Here is a 19,132-nt window from a genome sequence, read left to right as displayed (position 1 = left end):
TTGGTATGGAGATCAAAAAGCCGTTCGGCGCCTCGGAAAGGGTTTTCCCGCCTAATTCAATTATCGCATGACTAACGACGGTCGCTCGGTGAAAGTGACACTCTACCTTCGCACTTTCCATCCGCGATGCGGTTGTGTGGTCGCGGCTGCCATTTTCCCGGATGGATTTTCGTCGTGGAATTTTTTTCCCTCACTTCCTTTGACGCCCTTTCCCACACTTTGCTGAATTACCCGGGGAAGCGGCCAACAAACGTAAACCTCCATCAGCGGCGTGACGCGTCGCATGCATGTTTTAATATGTTAATTTCTTTAATTACTTCGTTCGAGAGGTCTGCACGAATCCACTCGTCAAGCTCTACCCTCCAGCGGCTTAGGGCTTGCGTGGTCGGTGGTATCCTTTTGGCGTTTATCTTTTTTTTTCTCCTGTTATCTCAGAGCTTCCGCCCCGTGTGTCAACGGTGCGGAAAATCTTATCAATCACTTTCACTCGACATTGGGTGACCGAAAAAAACCCTAATTCGCACTCAAAATACAAAAAAAAACACCACTTCCAATTGTGCCTGTAAGAGTTGATCCTTTTTGTTGTGTGTTGATATTATAAAACCATTAAATGAGACATGATAACCCGTTCAAGCCACTTCGAATGAGTAAAAAGGAGTTATGTTTGTTTTTGTGAACCGTTTGACAATAGATGTGACACTGCATTTTTTTACGAAACATACAACTAGGCTGAGGGAAACCGTGGGAATGACGAAAATAATGAAATCAAAATGCACCGGTGCGAACCTTGAATTTTTTCCGTATTTTAAACTAGTTCATGGGAATAATGTGATGCTCTGAAAAGCATTATTTAAGCTTTTTACTATAAACATTACTGGAAGAGTTAGAACCATCACAGATGTCTTACAAGAATGTATATATATTCTTTCTCATATATTTTTATTTATCATTTTCCTCCTGGATTAGATCCAGGATAAGATTTACTAATTGGTTACAATGTTGCGTCTTAGCAATCCAATCACATACAAAATATGAGGTGAAAATAAAATTTCCCCCCCAGTGATTACATTTCAGATGTTTTTTTTTCATTTTCCCACCCGCACTAATTCAATCCGGAAAATTTTCACACTTTTATTAAGTCGCCTAGCGACGGAAATCCTGCGGAACTGCTGCCACTCCCACACCCTTAGACGCTGAGGTAAATGAAACATTCCGTAACTTCGATTTGCGGGCGGTGAACCGTAAATTGGGGTATTTTCTGGTCCCATTCGGCAAAAGACCGCGTACAGCTTGACAGCTAACCCGGGGCGGATAACTTTCTCTAATCTCTGCCCTCTCGCCACGCGGCGAAAAGAAAAAAACTCGGGACAAAAAAGGTTCCAATATTAGCTGGTGCCGAAATATTTCGCACGCTTCCGCAGTTTTCCCTTTCATTGTCGGTTTCTAATAATCGCGACGCTTTGTCGTGCCGGGGCTGTCGTGCCACCTTATCGGCGATGGCCGACACGCACCTACGATAATCGGGATTGATGAAATTATTAATATTAAAATATTTCAATATCCTTTTGCGGGCCGGACGGTGACTCGATTCGGTTCTTGCTGTTTTCATGGTCCATGCGAAAGGAAATATTGAGGACCGTTCACTGCTGGTGGAGTCGTTTTCTTCCCTCTTCTATGTTTCACATGCAAAACACATCAGGATATTGCTATCAGCAGGAGGAGATAAAATCCGCGAATTCGCAAACGGCTGTGGAAAAACGAATACATCGGGAACACGCGTCATGGGAGAGTGCACGCAACTCGTCTGGCACACATTGTAGCACATTCCGTGCAGGTTCAGTGCCGCAGAGAAACCGTGATGTGATCAATTAATCATCGCCCCTCAATCAAACGATGGCAGCCGGTTAAACGGTTGACGGTTGACGGTTGTTCCGGGCAGGAGAGAGTGCGACTTTCCCTCGAGGTTACGCTTGAGCTCGGGCTAAGGATCCTGCCAGGGGAAAAATGCTGTTAGTAAGGAGGGGTGTATCCGATCCTTCCGACGCTCCTCTCGATGGGCTACCGGTTTGGAAAGGCAAGGGAAAAAAATCAGCGTGCCTATAAGTGCCTCTGTACCACATTTGGAAATGCCCCGTACGCACTCTATTTATGAACGATATTCAAGAGCCCAGTGTTGACACCATTGTTCTGCGGTGTCCTTCTATTCGACCCAATGATTATTGATGGGCTCATTGAAAGTTGTCATTAAATGTATTGGAAATCGAACTCTTCCGAGGGGAAGTTGGTCTGTTGGCCTATACACGAACTGGCGAGTGCACAAAAGGACATTCACCCAACTCGCACTTTATTGACCATTTGATGATGGGAAAAATGGATGGCATCCCTGGAGGCTCGTTCCTGTTTACCTGAGTACATCGGGTGACCCTCCAGGGATGGGTCACGACCCGACCCGTTCAGGACGCTGATAGTAACACGCAAACATCAAAACATATTACACCGTGAAGCGGAACAAGTCAGCAAATACGGCAACAAACCCTTGGCATTGGTCCAGACGAAGTGTCCCTTTAAAGTAATTATCCTTTCAAACCGTCACAATTGCTTACCTGGTGAAAGATGTTGTTTAATCTACTTTCCTTACAACTGCTGCTTTCTTGGTTCCGGCCGGGAAGGACGCTGACCCGCGCCATGTTATTAATCGCCATCGGTTCAACTTACTCGCGTAACGACCCTTCAGCCGAGGTTCCGCCCGGTTATCCATCTCGCTAATGGACTTCAAGTGTCCGAGCGAAATGTTTGATAACACCGGAACTACGACCGTGAGACCGAGATTTTCCGTGGAACTCGCGGGTTCGCGCCTTCCACCGGGGACAGCTGTCTCGGTATGAACCGCCGAATTCCGTTCGCGTGATTCCCGCGTGATTGATGATGGGTGGACAGCTGGACACGCAACCCAACCGAGCCGAGGGGATGAGAGGTTCCTAATAACGGTCAGCGAATCGCGAGGATCCGATTTCCGATCCTTCTAGGCCCTTCTGGCAGATGGACCAAGTTATGCTGGCAGGTAGCCAGGCGAGCATAAGTCGACGCATTGCGTTCGAGATGTCCAACGATGTATCTGAAATCCCCAACGTAAACAAGCCCATTCCGAAATACAATTGGACGCTTGTGAGGATGCGTTTGGCCGTCGTGTTCTTTGTACAAAATATCGTGGGGTTCTATTCGACCATAAAGGGCCAGGGGTTTCCTCGTCTGATGTATGTCAATATTAATATTGTGCTTCGATTTTAATCCCTAATTGATGTCGTCTGATTGCGATTAGGTGCTTTTTCGATGAAGCAGAAGGATGACAAAAAGAATGGACAACTCTTGTGGTACCTCAAGAAGTTCCACTCTAATTCTGTTTTGCTGCGCAGCTGAGTTATTGGACAGCATAAGCGGATAAAGTAAATTGAACTGCGATTGGAATGAGTGTTAGTTTCGATGTGTTTCGTTTTTATTAAAAAAATAATCAAATCAACTGAAATTTTCTCTACAAAAACTAGTTTAACACGAATTTAAGTATGGCAAAATAAAAGTTAAGTTTTATCCTTATTACATGCTCGAAATAAAAATGTTTTATCTGTTGATAATATAATTTACTCGTACGCAATAGCAGTCATTTCCTTGAGGTATATTTTGTTTGCCAATAAGAAAGAAATGATGTAAAAATCTAAAACCTTAATTTATCATGTTACAGTTAGCAATTATTCGATTTTAAATTTACTTTTATGAAAGTAAGAAGAAAATCGCTATTGTAGAAACACAAATAAGCAATGGATTTTGAAAACAAACCAGAAATTTTTATTTTTGAGTAATCACTTCTTCCTGCATCGTCTTTGGGCGTATACGAATGGAATAACTTGCTCCAGCTGCCAAAACTGCTCCTTCAGGGCCACCCCTGAGGGTTCATTTGTGCTTTTAATGGGGAAAAATCTCTCCTCTCTCCATTCATCCCCCTGACACTCTTTTGTCCCAATCGGATTTAACGCTCACACCTTGGTTGTCCCGGTTTTCGGCTTCACACCTCCCGGAGTTTCCCTACCGGAGCTGGGCAGGGGTAGAATGTCTTTGACGTAATTTGCGATGCGTAAGATAAAAAGAAAACCATCCCGGGGTGGCCATCTTGAGGCGACCTCTTGTGCTCGAGACGCTAAGGACACTTTCGTTCGCAAATCAAAGCGTCCGGCCTTTCAAAGAGCTGGATGATCGACGACGGATTGTGAGGTGCGAACAAACGCAATAGGAGCATGAGATGTATGTGTATGTGTGCGTTCGTGCGTATGTTTCAAGTGTCCTTCTTTTCTTTTTTCGTGCATTTTCAGCACTTCAGCACTGGAAGGACATCGGACCATTGGATGACGTCGTGACGAAAGGTGAAAGGACTTTTGTTTCACTTGAAGTGGCCTTACGTCACTGAGAGGTGCCCATGGAAGAGCGGGAAGCGTTTCACGCTGTTTGGCAACGCAATCGGGAGGAAAACATGACGTTTTCATCTTTTATTTACACGAAGCTGACGAACAAGAATGGAAACTACTCACCCCTTGGTCGCGCCTCGAAGTGGGAAGGAATTATGTCCCCGACGTAGAAGGACATAAACGATGCGATGAGGTTTTGATCCACTTCCAGCCGGTCGGATAATGTGGATTAAAGACTCTATCATGCGACCGGGGAGTTTATTCTCGGTGTGCTTTAAAGCATGTGTGTGTTTATTAAAGAGAACTCAGTTGTTCCACTTTGTGCTCTTTTCGAAGTAACATTAAACCATTTTCACGCCGCTTAAATTTCCACCCGAATGTAAATCACGTCAAACAATTACGCTGACATCCGGAGGAAGAAAAAACTGGAGCACCGGTTGCTTCCGGCCCACCATCCCGGCGTCTTCCGCCGCGTGACACGCTCGCCGGAAACCCAGCCCGTTACAGCAGGCCCGTTGCTGTTGTCGTTGATGAGAAATTAATGAATATTTTATTGAAAATCAATTGCAATATGGAAATTTCGGCGGGTTCAATGGAGAGTTAATGGATGTGCAATCTGCCCTCGGCGTGCCGTCAGAACTTCACCCAGCCGTGAACCCCATTGTGCCGCCGGGAGTGAAAGTTACCGGTTCCGGATCGGACGGGTGCATGAAATATGGGACAAACCGCGCGAGATTGGTTGGGCCGCACTTTTGAACCCGTCACCGGCAGAAGTATTCCGGAATGGCATCGGGCAACGGATTTGCGTCAACGCGCACGGAAAGTTAATATTTGTCAGTGCATTATGTTAATTTATCGTCGAATAATGAAGCTCTAACTACCGGCTTCCGGGCCCCCGAGGTATCCCGAACAGCCGTCGATGGGCGTCGTTATTAAATCGTCCGACTGACAGATACAAATTGACTCCGGCAATCCTTGCACTTCAGTGACGTCGCGGCATACGGTGTCGTTCTTAGGATGCGTATACACTGTTGTGCGAAAAACAGCTGTTGCCCTACATTTTCCCCTTTGCGCGAGCGGAGGATAATCTGTGTTTTTATTTTCCCCTTTCCGAGAGGATCATTGCGATTGTATGCAAATTGCGACCAGCGTTCGGTAATTTGTCACTGACGGTGCACTTTGGTTGCGCCCGGGTGTAATGATGGTTTGCAATTATGCGCGAATCGTGGTGAGTTCATTTGCAGCAGATTGCACGGAGAGGTGGATCATTTTTCAAAAAAGAAATATTTCAAGCGAAGGGAAAACAAAAGTGCTGTTTATGTTAATGTTCTAACATTATGAAAGTCTGAGATAAAACAAAAACAGATGAATACGTAAAAGAAAAGTATTATAAAACGAATAAATGAAACTAAAACGAAGTGGACATACTAACTAGAACATATGGGAACAGTTTAAACACCTTCAATAGTTGAATTGTATATGAAACAATTAGTCGTCATTGATTGAGTTGATCAGTTGAATGTACCATTGAGTTAATACTAAACAAAGTGACAAAACCAATAGGGATATATACTAACAACATAGCCTTACTATAAAAATTGAGTTAATGTTCTTGATCTATTTCATTTTTTGAAAAAAAACCAAGCTTTTTTGAAGATAACTTTTCCATTTCTTTTTATTATTTTTTTTCAATTTCTGCTGATTATTTTTTTTCAAAATGCCGATTACTGTAAAAAAATCTGTTAAAAACCTTGAAAAACATTTTCTGTTTTAACTTTATTTTTAATCCCTTTTTTGATTTCGATGTTTTGAGAGATTTTGTTTCTTCAGCCAATAATTGATGGCCCACATCGACATGGTGGACGATGATATGTTATTCGTCAACGTCTCATTTGTTAATGGCCCTGGTGGCATCGGTCCAATCGGGATCGTTTCCAAGTTTCCGACGGTCCGTACGCTCGATTACGTCAGCTCTTTCGACCACTGTGCACCTTTGATCGTTTGGATCGTTCGGAAGCCATTGGACTGGTGGTGTATTTTTTGTGGCAAGTCATACACACGTAATGAATGAATTTGTAAATTTAGCCTATCCGCATGCCCTTCGGAACATCATGTGGTACCTTTGATCTCATTTCCAATCTAGGCCTATGCTCCGGCAATGACATTAAAATGGATTATTCATGACCAACACCAGCGGATTGTTAGTTTATTTCATACTTTTATACTCACTAGTAGGATGTTTAGGTTTTAAAGTTTGTGCCACAGGGCCATTATCCGACAGTGTGGAAATGATTTTATATTGCCGCAGTTTATCACATACGTTTTGGACATAAACGACTTGGTCTGGTGGTACTGGTAATTTGACACAAGCCACAAGGACACTTTCGTTTACGTCATATTTGGTATAATGTTATTGATACATTCGAATGTATCTGACGTTTTCCCTCTAAAAGCTACAAAATAGACTGTTTAGTATAAACTTTATATGTTTTTTCTATATAATTATGTTTCTTGTATAATTCATTATTCAAAAAGCTGCTAATTTAATTTAATGTTCATTATTCGCCTAATGCTTCGAAGTCCTCTTTTCAAATCAATTTTTTATAATTTCTGTTAAAGTTTAAACTTTCTACCTTGTTTTATTTTGAGGAACTACTGAGAAGTATGTCGTTAGAACTAAACTTTGAAGTAATGAAATCGTTTGACTACATGAAAAACTTCCAAAAAAGTCTTTGAAGTTAAAATAGAAACGGGTATTCTACAAAGAAAACCATATGAACGATCCAGTCCTTAAGTTTTACTGACAAGTACTATGCCGTATTATTTACTCTTACTTCTGAAATAAAATTTGGTATTCACAATTTTTTCTTCATTTCATTTTTTATAGTGAACTTTCTTTCTTCTTCAAAGAACAGATGAATCTTCTTCACGCTTTCTGATGATTTAAGGTAGTGTTTCCGAGACACTCAACCACGTCCAGTGCTGATCGCCAACCGGCGCCCATTATACGCTCCAGCCTTGCCAATCGACGACTCGCGATGCACCGCACCATGCTTCCTCAGCGTTCCCGCGTCACCGAACGCCACCTCACACACCGTGCACCGGAACGGCTTCTCGCCAGTGTGGATCCTTCCATGAACCTTCAGTCCCGTCCGACACCGGAAGCCCCGATTGCAGATGGCGCACACGTGCGGCCGCTCTCCGCTATGGCGGGCTCGCTTATGGATTCGCAGATGCGCCAGCTGGATGAACCGACTCGGGCACTGATCACACGCGTACGGCCGCGTCTGGCTGTGGATCCGCTCATGCTGCGTCAGGCAGTCCAGCTTGGCAAACTCTTTGCCACACTCGGCGCACCGGTAGCGGATCCGATGCGTGTGGGTGTTCTCGTGACGCTTCCGTGCGCTCGGCGAGCTGTAGCTGGAGCCACAGTGTCGACACTGGAATCGGCGGGTGCCATCGGCCGCTGGGTCCGGTTGGCTGGTGGATAGTGGAGTGTTTTGATCCAACCGGACGCACCCACGATGGAACAACCGAACGTGCGAGTGCAAATTGCGCTCAGTCCGGAAGCGCAGCGCACAATGGACGCACCGGTGTGGCCGTTCCTGGACGTCGTGCAGTGCGAAATGTTTATTTATAGCGCGCATCGACCGAATCGGCACGAATCCGTCGACTCCACACGTTTCGCACCGGTACGGCATCAGGTCAGCCGCGTGCCGTTGCTCCAGATGTCGATCCAACTCAAGCAGACCGCCGGAAAATCGTTCTCCACAGATGTAACACTTTGGTAGCGCGATTAGTCGATCACCAGCATCCAACTCCAACGACTCTCGATCAGCTGATTTTCGCACAATGGGGAGCAATGAACCCCCTGTAATCCGCGATTCACTAGCTCCACTCGACGCCATGCCGGGAGGGAACGAAAGTAAATAAAACCTAAAACCAACCACGAGATTTTTCTTCACTCCAAACCGGCCCAATCAAACCGTGCTCGATCGCGTCGGGAATGTTACTGTCGCGGATCGTGCCGATTCTGACCGACCGGCGTTGGACCAACCAAGATCACGCTCGCCATCGACGAAACCGGAACAACAGCAGCATCCCAGTAGGTCGTACGAAGAAGAGAAACACACACACTCACACACATACAGATGTCCAATACTGCACGCCAAAAGCATACCGTGGATGCAATGGATGGGAGCGAAAATAAACAGTTGCCGAGTATGCCGTCGCAAAACGAGGCGGAACTGTGGGTCCAAGGAAGTAACCGGGCGTCGTCGTCGTCGTCGCCGCCAACGCTAAAATTAGACATTTGCCGGTTGTTGGCGCATTTGGGACGCCAGTGGCCCACCGTGGACAGCCAATCCAGTGGAAAGGAGGAATAAAACTTCAAACAACAAAAAGAACAGTCTTCTGCTATCTTGGGGTAGTTAAAGGCGATTTGGATTGAGGAGGTAATGCATTGTTTAATATAGAACCGAATCTGCGTTAAAAGGTCGGCGTCGCGACTTGGAACAGTTCAAGTGGTTTGATTGTGGTACAGACTTTCAACACATCATGGTCGACCACCAACGAAGCAAAAGTGTTGATAAAACCAGTATCGAAAATGTGCATTAATTGAATTGCATATTGAATACCAAATTCGTTGAAATCATAGTTACTTAGACAATGTATAAAGTCAATGTATTTTTTTTAGTATGACAATGCAGTTGGCAGATTATAATACATTACATAAATCATGTCTGAAATACACTGCAATTTTCTACCACATTCATAATTTTATTTTCATCTAAAAAAATATGTAATTTCGTATGGTTGAACGATCTTAAAAGTTATACATAAGAAAGTTGGTTGACCATATCAGCCAAATTTAGGTAGGAAATTTTTCATGTTCGTTACTGATTGTGGTTGTACTAGCTTTGTGTATAATTACCACATCATAAATAACATAAAGGGTTATATTTGGTGAATAACTATCCTGAGATTTTGTTTACAAATTTTATAAGTGAACATTTTGAAAAGAATAAAACGCAAAACTCGTGTGACCACCCTAATACTCTAGCATACCCACTGTGGGGGTATATAGACCGACAAATGCTGTTTCGGTAAAATCCATCTGTAAAAATACCACAATCGAGCGATTGGCACGACGATCTCGCAGTGGAATGGGAATGATGTTTTTTATTCCTCCTTTGCACAACATATCGACATCTCGTTTGAAATCTAGAGCGTTTATTTGTTTTACAAGCTTGATGATCAAAAACCGATGCACCAAGTGAAGAAAATCGAACCCGTGAATGTCACGAGGTCGTAAATCAAATAAACTGAATTGGGTTTTATGTCGTTCACGGTGATTACTCGATGAAACGGATCTTTGGTTATTTTTGTTCTATGCTATGCTTCCGTCGAAAGTATTTCATCACCGATGAATCATAACACATTTGAAGTATTTAAACCGGTTTCTTCACGGCAGTTTTACATTCGTTCGTTTTGTTTCAACCATTCCTTACAGCGACAAAAAACTCGTTTTCTAAACATTCATGGTGCGATTTCACATTTCACTCCCATGCGTTCAATCGTTCCCGTTAGAAGGAGTCTACGTCTGCGTTGCTGAAGGAAAACGGAACGGTCCATCTTATCGGATTAATCTGTGTCCCTCTATATCTTCCCCGGTGATAATCAGCGGAACACACGGGTTGTTCGATATTTTGTGAAAGCGAAAATGTCCCTCCCGACGGTGTTGGTTACTTTCAATTCCCCTCTCACGCAGCCATCTCCTCTAAACTAATAATGTTTGTCCAAAAGACAAACGCAAGCGAAGAGATGAAAGTTTAAAATTCAATCATAATAATATTTTTCAATTTATGACCAACAAAACTCGTTCCCGTGGCTCTTTGCAGCTGGGATCCATTCCAGGGGATGCTTACCATGGCAACAACGATGTGTGTCGTTTCGCATGTTACCCACCGGGTTGCGCGGATGCGTGCGTTTCCGGTTATCAGGTTATGGACGGTGAGTGCGTATATGGGCTCGCTTCCCCCCCTGGTATCCTTGGTAACGGAACCGACAGTGTGTTGTGGTTTCGTTTTAAAATGCAAACATACGCAAGGGATGTCCCATAGACACGGAGCGGTCACGTTGCGCACGGCCGTCGCGAGGAATCCGAATCCCAGAGGAATCCGTATCTCCGTCGTTTTTTTTTTGTTACCGTGAAAGATGATGCTGGAAGGATGAGATCTTGCCACTTCTTCTAAAATGGCTCACTCTTTAGCTGACCCTTAATCCTGTTGGACTAGGCAAAAAAACAAACCTGACCGACAGCATGGACACGTTTCTAGCAAGGAGAATTCCGTTCGCTTTGGGTTTCTTTTCCACCTCCCGTTAGCTGTAATTTGATCCTTTTACCGTACCATAACTACCTTCCACGGGAGGGACCAAGTCAGCTAGGAGTCGCACACTTTTCTCGAGATAGAAGAAAGTTACGCGATACACAATCCCTGAATCGGGATGAGCTCTGTTCGGTTGGTCCATTGTGTAATGTGAGAGGATTATTGGCGTAATTAAATTTATCAAAATCTGTATTCAACGCCTCGGCTCACTTTCCGGTGAAAATGACGGTCGAATCCTTTCTAATGGCAAAGGATAGTTTACGAAACATCCTTCGACTGACCACATCGACGGCAGACTTCTAGCCTCAAGAACCTTTTGAGAACCCGCTTTCTCACGCCGGGTGAAAGTTAATGAACGCGTAGCATGATTGATGCTAATTGGGATGCTGTTCTCGTCCATTTGCTCTCCGTTGCGGTGCCGTTTGGACAAGTTTGTAACTTAGTTAGTGAACTGCTTAATCCGGTTTTTAACCTTCCTTTCAACCCGGTTAGCCGTTGCGAAGAGAGAGTGTTTCCATCAGCCGGGCAGTGTCTCGGAGTTTCCGACTTGGGAAAACTTCGCCGTCGGAAGGAAATTTGGAATGGATATTCTTTATCCGAAAAAAAGTAGATTCTCGACTGGTAACAATTCCAATTTTTAAGTACCATCGGTTTATTTTGAGACCTACAAATTGAAGTGAACTTGTAGGACGAGAATTCGTACTTCAAATCACAATCGTCCCGAGCGGCACGCACACTGGCCCATTTTGACCGGTCAGCTTTGGGAACCTTTCTTCTCCACCTCTGGGCGACCGAAGCCTCGGGTGACGCACTTCAACCTCACCAACCCGGCACGTGTCCATTTCTAGCACGCTCACGTCCCATCGTCGGTGACTTCATCTAATTCATTACCAATTTCTAGTGGACCAACGAAGCGGACTGCTGGACGGTTTGGGGTGCATCAGAATAACAGGGAGAACGATGATTGGAGTGTGCCTGCAGGATAGAAGGGGAGTCGAACACTTTCAAGAAGCAGGATGTGTAAGGAAGAGAAGTGTACAAATTTGTCCCAGTTCTGCTCGGAGATGCCGGCGCCCGTTGCTAATCGTGAGAAATTGATTGGAAAAACGACGTTGCGACATTCTTCCTCTGGAGGATACTCGAGACACCACCGGTGTCCCCCTCAGGTATATCGCCAAGGAACACATAATTACAGCACGCCGATGACAACATGCACATCATTTTCCTCCGGACACTCCTGCCAGATTGTACGATTGAATCGAATAGACTTCGGCTTCGGCTCGAGGGGAAGTACCGGTCAGACGTCCTTTTTCTTTGATTAATTTACCTTCTCTTTTTTCTCCTGTTTGATCCGCCTTGGACAAAAAGGTTTCCCAAGTCGTGCGTGGCTTTATGGTGGTACAATATTGTTGTTATACGAATTTATTTCTTTTCCACTTTCGTCTCCTTCCTCCACATGGGCCTGTATTGTCTCCGAGAGGAGGAAGTTATGTGTGAGAAGAGTGATCCAATTCGGAAAAAACCGTTCACTTCATTCACTTTAGCGAACGAGAATCAATAAACTCCAGTCAACCGTACTCACGGCAACGAAAGGGAAACCTTACCGGATGAAGCAAGCCAACAACGGTTCCGATGCGTATCCTTGTGGTCAACCAGTCACTTCACACCGCTCGCCCAGCAACGTCCTCCAGTCAGCGGTAATCATCCTGATGAAGATGCTGAGTGACCAAGACGACTAAGAAGGGCTGCTTTTTTCTTGAATATATTGATGCATCACAATTTTACGAACACCAGGCAACGGGAATGAGAAAAAGCAGACTGTAAAACCTTAAACCTGGCAAAGAAAGCTAACGATCGGAAAAGAGCGTCGAACGCCCACGGCAAAGAAGAAGACATTGTTGTGACAAGGTTGTGATTGGAATTGAAAAATAGACAATTTTCGAAGGGTTTGGGGAAAATTGTTTACAGTTACGGGCGAGTTGCTTGAATTGCGTGTTGAAATGTTGACGTTAGTTTCGACAGGCGCTCAACACGGTCGGGAATATGGTGGTCAGTAGACGGCCTGATAGGGGGAGTAGTGAAAGGTTATGTCGAAACTGTTCAATTCGTTTGACGCCGGTGTGGTCGTTGTAGTCGAACACACTATGATTTTTCTTTAGTATATCTGTGCTGCCAATGTTGCTGCCTAGCACTTTACTAAAATGCCTTCGTTTGAGGCAGCTGTTATGAGCAACTTGTTAGTAAACAATCATTTTAATTGCATTATATTATAGCCTGGTGCAGAGTGCAACAGTACCACCGGTGCTTATAAGGTAATTGTGTTCATGCTTTAGTCAGTTATTAACGCTTGTCTTTCACAGGAGTTTTATAAGTAAACTTCCATATAAAAAATCTTCGTGTGTTTTTAATACTTTGCAATACACTTACTTAATGCTCCTCCCTCGTCTGGTGATTCTTTTACTTGCTTGCGTAAAACTTTTACATTACTTTCATGTTTTGCTAACTGTAGAGATTGGCGTTTCAATAAAGATAAAATTGCATTATTTTTTTTTAACCACATTTAGACAGGTTTGGTACTTTTCAATCACATGACTTGATATAACGAACCTGGTACCATTCTGGCCGTTTTCAATCTGCCTTTGTCAATGTAGTTAAGTATTATTATCCATGTGTTAATCTTAAGCAGTATTTGCATTGCCCTAGAGGCAAGCAATAAGACAATCTAATAAACATATAAACATATTTATTTCTTAATGTAAAACAATTCTACGAAATTTTAATGCGTGACTTTCACATATTCGATGGAATATTAATTTTTCTGTATTTTTTTTTTTTTATAAAAACATTTATTCAAGTGTGTACAAACATTTGGCTTATATACTATTTTTAAGACTACATGTTGGACTGTCATTAACATAATGACACATAGATAGAATTGACAAAGAACATGAAAGGACGTCTACATCAATCGCAGCATCATTGTTTCCAATGATGTGGATGATGTAGTTTGAAAAGACGGAGAGTATTGCACTACGTGTGCCCGCTCTTATCCTGTTTAGAGCGGGCCAGTGCAGGTCAAGGAAACGAAAAAGGTACCCTGGAGCAACTTGTTGCAGACGCGTTTGCAGGGTGAAACAAATAAAATTTTCTTTTCAATATTGAACATAATTCGCGGTAAAGTATCAAGCGGTAAAGACGTTAGAAGCCTCAGGATTTTCTTTCGTGCCAAGAACGCTTATTTAATTGACAGTTCCTTTTTGGCAATGATGGCTTCATGCTTACAGCTAACGCCGTTGAGGGTAAAACTTCTATTTTGCTGCTGAGGTGAAAGAAAGTGTGATTCACAAGAAATGTTGCTGGATCTTGTAGTTGAAATCATCATTTTTGGAATAATTCAAATTAAAAATATGGAAATAATAAAAACAGTTTAGTAGCATTATAGAATGGAATTCATTTGTCGATATTCAAAACAAATTCCTTGTCCTTATAAATTGACACAAACAACCACCTTCCCAACCTAAACTCTTCCAGTTGGTTGTCTTGGGGAAAGTTAGCCTCCTGCAATGATTTAACCTACTTTAGTTAACCATTTCCCTTGCAACGGATGTGTCGGGCAGTCGGGGCAAGTGCTGGAAAGGGTGAAGCTGACTTTGTTCCCACATAGTAGAACAGCAGGACGCTTTGATTAACCCTGTGTTGGAGACTTGGAGAAAAAAAAACCTTGCTGGACTTGCAGAAAATAGTACTCTCATAACGGAACATAAAGACAGGTCTATCACATGTATCGTGTGATCTGACCTTGAACTGGGGTAACAAAGACTTCGGGAGGAAATAATCTGTGTTACAGTGGGGCAAAGGACTAGACATTTTCCGGCTTATAAGGACACTGCAGGAGTTCGATGATGGCTGAAGATGGAAATGGCTTCAACGTATTAACACGCGGTAGAGATGTTCAATAAACGTGAGAGCTTTAAGGACGAATTGGATTCAGTGTTGTTAAGTAGCTCATGATTCAATATTTATTGCATTAAACCTAAGTAGTAATAATCATTGCACGGTTTTGTGGTGTGCGTTTTTAATCTTCCTTGGTTATCTCCGGCACGTACGACCGTATCCATGGGAGATAGTGGTGAACGTACGTGTAGACTCCCGGCAACCCTGCCACGCCGCAATCGCGCACCCCCAGACTCACGATGCCCGTTATGGTCCACACAGCCCGTTTAACGTCATAGCTCATCAGTGGTGACCCACTGTCACCGGAGCAAGTGTCCTTCTCATGCTCTCCTCCAGCACAGATCTGACCCGGACCGAGCATGAACTTCCACGGTTGGAACGCCTTGCTGCACGAATTGCGCTCAACGTACGGCAGGCTCAGCTTCAGCTTGATTGGACTGAGTACGTTTGGACCTAGATCGTTTTTAACTATAAGAGAAAGAGATGTTCGGTATGAATTAGCGGATCTTACGATGATACAATAAGGTTTCTTACATATATCCGTCCGCCCCCAGCCGGACACGCTTAGCGGATTTTTGGAAGTGCCATTGTAGTTCTGCGTCGGGAGACAGATCGCACGCAAAAAGTCACCGAACGGTGGTGTCTGCTCGATCCTAATCAGCGCTATGTCGTGCTGCTGGTTTGACGAGTCTGAGTTATACTCAGGATGTGGAATGACCGCTTTCGGCTCGAGATCAATCATGTCGTCCGAGCAATCCTTCAGGTTGTTCTCGTACACGCAGTCGGGATTGGTGTGGATGTTGTACTCCCGCAGGCGGACAAACTTTCTGCGAAGAGACAAAATCAAACAACACTCATTTAGTGATCAGTTGACGTCTTCTTGGGTGATCGTTCTTTGCACACTGTCACCTACAGGCGTCCCTTTTGCTGCTCGAAGTTCCTTCCGGTCACGCAGTGTGCCGCCGTCAGCACGTAGGTCCGACTGATCAGAGCGCCTCCGCAACCTTGCGCCACCGCATTATGCTCTGGAAAAGCGAAAAATATTCAAAGTTTGAAAATCCGTTGGCGAAAGTTTAAAACCAAATTTAACGACCCCCATGACACATCCGGAGCCACTACCTACCACGCTCGTACAGCAGCATCGCCATCCAGGGAAATTCATCCAGCTCGGCCAGCTGACCACCCCGAATTTTCAACACGGTTGTCTGGATCCCACACGCATCGGGATTGAAAGACGTCCGACTCGAAATACGATTTTTTGATGCAACGGTCTCATTCACATACGGTTCACTAGACGATAAGAGCGAAACGAAAAATATCAGTAAAACATCGAAACGGAATTAACCCAGAACCGGCACGATGCTCGTAAAAAATGACCCGAATTTTTAAATCGGAGAGTGAAACCAAAAAAACAGCTGCGCTCCGGTACGCTCCTAAAGACGGTCTATCGCCGTCGACTAGTTCTGCGCCATAAAACCTTATCACTTGACGGTTGCCCTTCGACTTTTAACACCCACCGTTGAGAAATTCTCGTTAGCCAATAAAGGAGTATTTATTTTCAAGCGACCCGCGTTATCGGTTGCAATTCTCGGTTTCAGCCAGAGCCCTACCGTAAATAGCCAGACGTTGAAAGGTGTTTGGGTAGGGGGCTACCTAGTGTTTGGTAAGAATTTCATTGTAATGGACCCCTGATGACTTTCTAGGAAGCAATGCTTTTCATTCGAATGCGGTCGCCGTCCCAGGGTGTGTTGTGTTGTGTGCAAGTATCCTTTGTGATTCACCTTGCGCATAGGTACGTAAGGAAGCTAAGGCGGCAAGCTAGGTCAACTCATTACCCATTTGAATTTGAATTTTAAGATTGAAAACACATCCAAAAGTCATCAAACATTTAATGACTGTGAGTGGCGCTCAAAAAACATTTTCACATTATCAAAATGGTTATAATTGAATATTATTTCGGGTTCAATTTTTCCTGCTCTTCGAAATCATAAAATTAGTTTCAATCTTGCAGCTGCCAGTGCGTATTTCAATGTACGCCCTACTCATTGCAAATTATCGTTACTTTGTAAATTCGAAACCATGGAATAGAAAAATGGAATAATTCCCGATTACGTCTCATCTTGGCTAAGTGCAGTCGTTTTCCGAATCAAAATGTCGTATGACGTCACGAGCAGTATTCCGTTGCAGCACTGGCTCCATGCAGTCTGGTTATAAACCATGATGCATAAGGCAACAATGTATTTTCCTGTGCACTCTGTACTAACTGATTAGTTAAATTCGATTGCAAACGTGAGCTCGTTCTGCTGATGCAAAAGTTTGCTTCCTGCACCGAAGTAGCTAAACATTGTCACGCACGGTTTTCGACACACGCGAAATTGAGCTCGATGGAGTTGTTTACTTTTAGTACATCTGGTTTAGGTTGCGTCTGTTCTAAAGAGCCGGTTTGGTGCTGCTGCTGTGCGGCATACTTGGAAGGCATCAATCAATCGGTTGTTCGGGGCGATCTTCTCTAAGGAAATAATAACCGATCTCAGGCCCGCGTCTTTATGACTCACAAGTCCTCCGTCACCTCCTGCCGTTTGCGTCAATCTCCGGGCAAATGGGTTTGTTTTTGGGCTTCACATCTCCAGAAATCGTACTCCACATGCGTCTGCCTGACGCCTTAGGGTTACTTACCGGTAGGAATGGCTGTTGCGCGGACAGCACACATACGGCACCGGCTCCGAACCGTTGCACTGGATCTGTTTGATAAAGCTGAAGCGTGTAATCGAGCTAAGGCTGGACACATCGTTGATCTTTCCATACGCCGCACACTCACCCGGTGGCCGACATTCGCCCGGAGCTTCCTCGTTTGGAATGTCGCAAAGGCGCACTGAATCCCATACTGGAAGTTCCTCTGTTGGACGTAACGGTTCAGTGGAAGAAAGGCCCAATCAATGACGAATCCCAATGGAACAAGAAACAAGAAATGGAATGCACAAGTGTGTAGCGGAATGCAGTTGCAAGACACGGAGCGAAGATCAAAACTCGACCTTACGATGACGTTACTTGGCAGAAGCCTTCGACCTGTTTTGCTCCAGCGCGACCGGAAATGTTTAGCATATTTTTCGTCATATCACCTTCTCGCGGAGATTGGTCTTTGCCCCCGCCCCGGGCAGGTCACACTAGTACCCAACACACACATGCGCAAGCGAAGCGGATGAAGATGCCCACTTACCTTCGGAGGCAAACACCCGCGAAACATCTAACAGCGACCCGCACAGAAACAACAGCAGCACCAACGATGGCAGTAACGAACGCACTCCGGTACCCATGATCTTGACCGAGGGACTCTCAACTAGCAACTAGAATGACGGTCGGCTCCGAGCAGCTGATAAAGCACCGCACGCTCGACAACGTCTTATGGCCAAGAATGTGTGTGCGAAGCGAATCGTGTTTTCGACTCAGCGGCGACATAACATACACAGCGCGTGAGAGCGGATCTCACGAGATCGGTCGATCGCGCAAACTCCCCAAAAGCTCCCGCTTTTCTTTCTCAATGTTCGTAATGGATCGTCTTACCTCTTACGAACATGAACACGCATCTCTTTTATCACTTCGAGATTCGCTGTTCCTTTGGCGAGCGCCTGACACGTGATTCTTCCCCCACCGGTTTTCACTCGTTAATCCCCTGAAAAGGCGTCACGATCAGGTGCCGTGTGGGTCACCGCACCGGTAATGTACTTCTTACTCAGGGGGAGAACATAGCAAACTCCCCCGTAACGGAGGGATCGCGACCACCAACTTCGCCACGAGCACCAAGACGCGCGAGATAATCACGAGATCGCGATGGGGAACTCACCGCATCAAACTTGTGGGCTTTAGGGCGCTTCGGGCGCCAGCAGTAGACACGGGAAAGCACTTGTCGCCCCGAAGCAGTCTGTACCTACCGTCTTCATCATTCAACGGTTTCGTTTTTCTACGCCCGGAGCTCAAGTACTCCAAGTCTTGTTTTTCCTCCTTCGCGTAAGAAGCGCGCACTTAGCTTGGGGACCTGTTTATTGAGCGGGAATTTCTAGCGTAATGGATCACGGGATTTCCAAAGCCACTTGAGATAGGTCTCTAGAGGTCAGTACATAGGTAAGACACACCAAGCACGCATTGCGAGCTTTGGGAATATGTTGTTTAATATTTACCATTGAGTTTCGGAGATTCCCAGTTGGTTCGTCAAGATCTTTATGCTAAACATGGTCTGTGCATATCAAATCCTGCTTGCATCTATGGCAATCTATAGTGGAATTGACAGTATTTCTCTTCATCTTTGATGAAACGGTCGTATTTTGGCTTTTTCCGTTA

The 19,132-nt window shown here is 44.6% G+C and overlaps 2 protein-coding genes across 2 annotated transcripts; both read right to left on the bottom strand.

Moving 5' to 3' along the window:
- Positions 1-7,420: 7,420 nt before the first annotated feature.
- LOC131262567 (zinc finger protein 32-like) lies at positions 7,421-8,362 on the bottom strand. The gene has a single exon (XM_058264611.1). It carries the CDS (start codon positions 8,360-8,362, stop codon positions 7,421-7,423), a length of 942 nt encoding a protein of 313 aa, XP_058120594.1.
- Positions 8,363-14,918: 6,556 nt separating this feature from the next.
- LOC131262557 (CLIP domain-containing serine protease B8-like) lies at positions 14,919-18,111 on the bottom strand. Its single transcript, XM_058264602.1, has 6 exons — positions 18,015-18,111; positions 17,474-17,693; positions 15,921-16,087; positions 15,711-15,822; positions 15,332-15,624; positions 14,919-15,265 (listed from the first exon to the last, which is right to left on the bottom strand). The coding sequence occupies exons 1-6, from the start codon at positions 18,109-18,111 to the stop codon at positions 14,919-14,921; spliced, it is 1,236 nt and encodes a 411-aa protein (XP_058120585.1).
- Positions 18,112-19,132: the final 1,021 nt, after the last annotated feature.

Source organism: Anopheles coustani, chromosome 3, assembly GCF_943734705.1.
Source record: "Anopheles coustani chromosome 3, idAnoCousDA_361_x.2, whole genome shotgun sequence".
NCBI classification, from domain to species: Eukaryota; Metazoa; Arthropoda; class Insecta; order Diptera; family Culicidae; genus Anopheles; species Anopheles coustani.
Note: the sequence above shows the minus strand (reverse complement) of the source record. Positions and strands in the feature narration are given on the sequence as shown.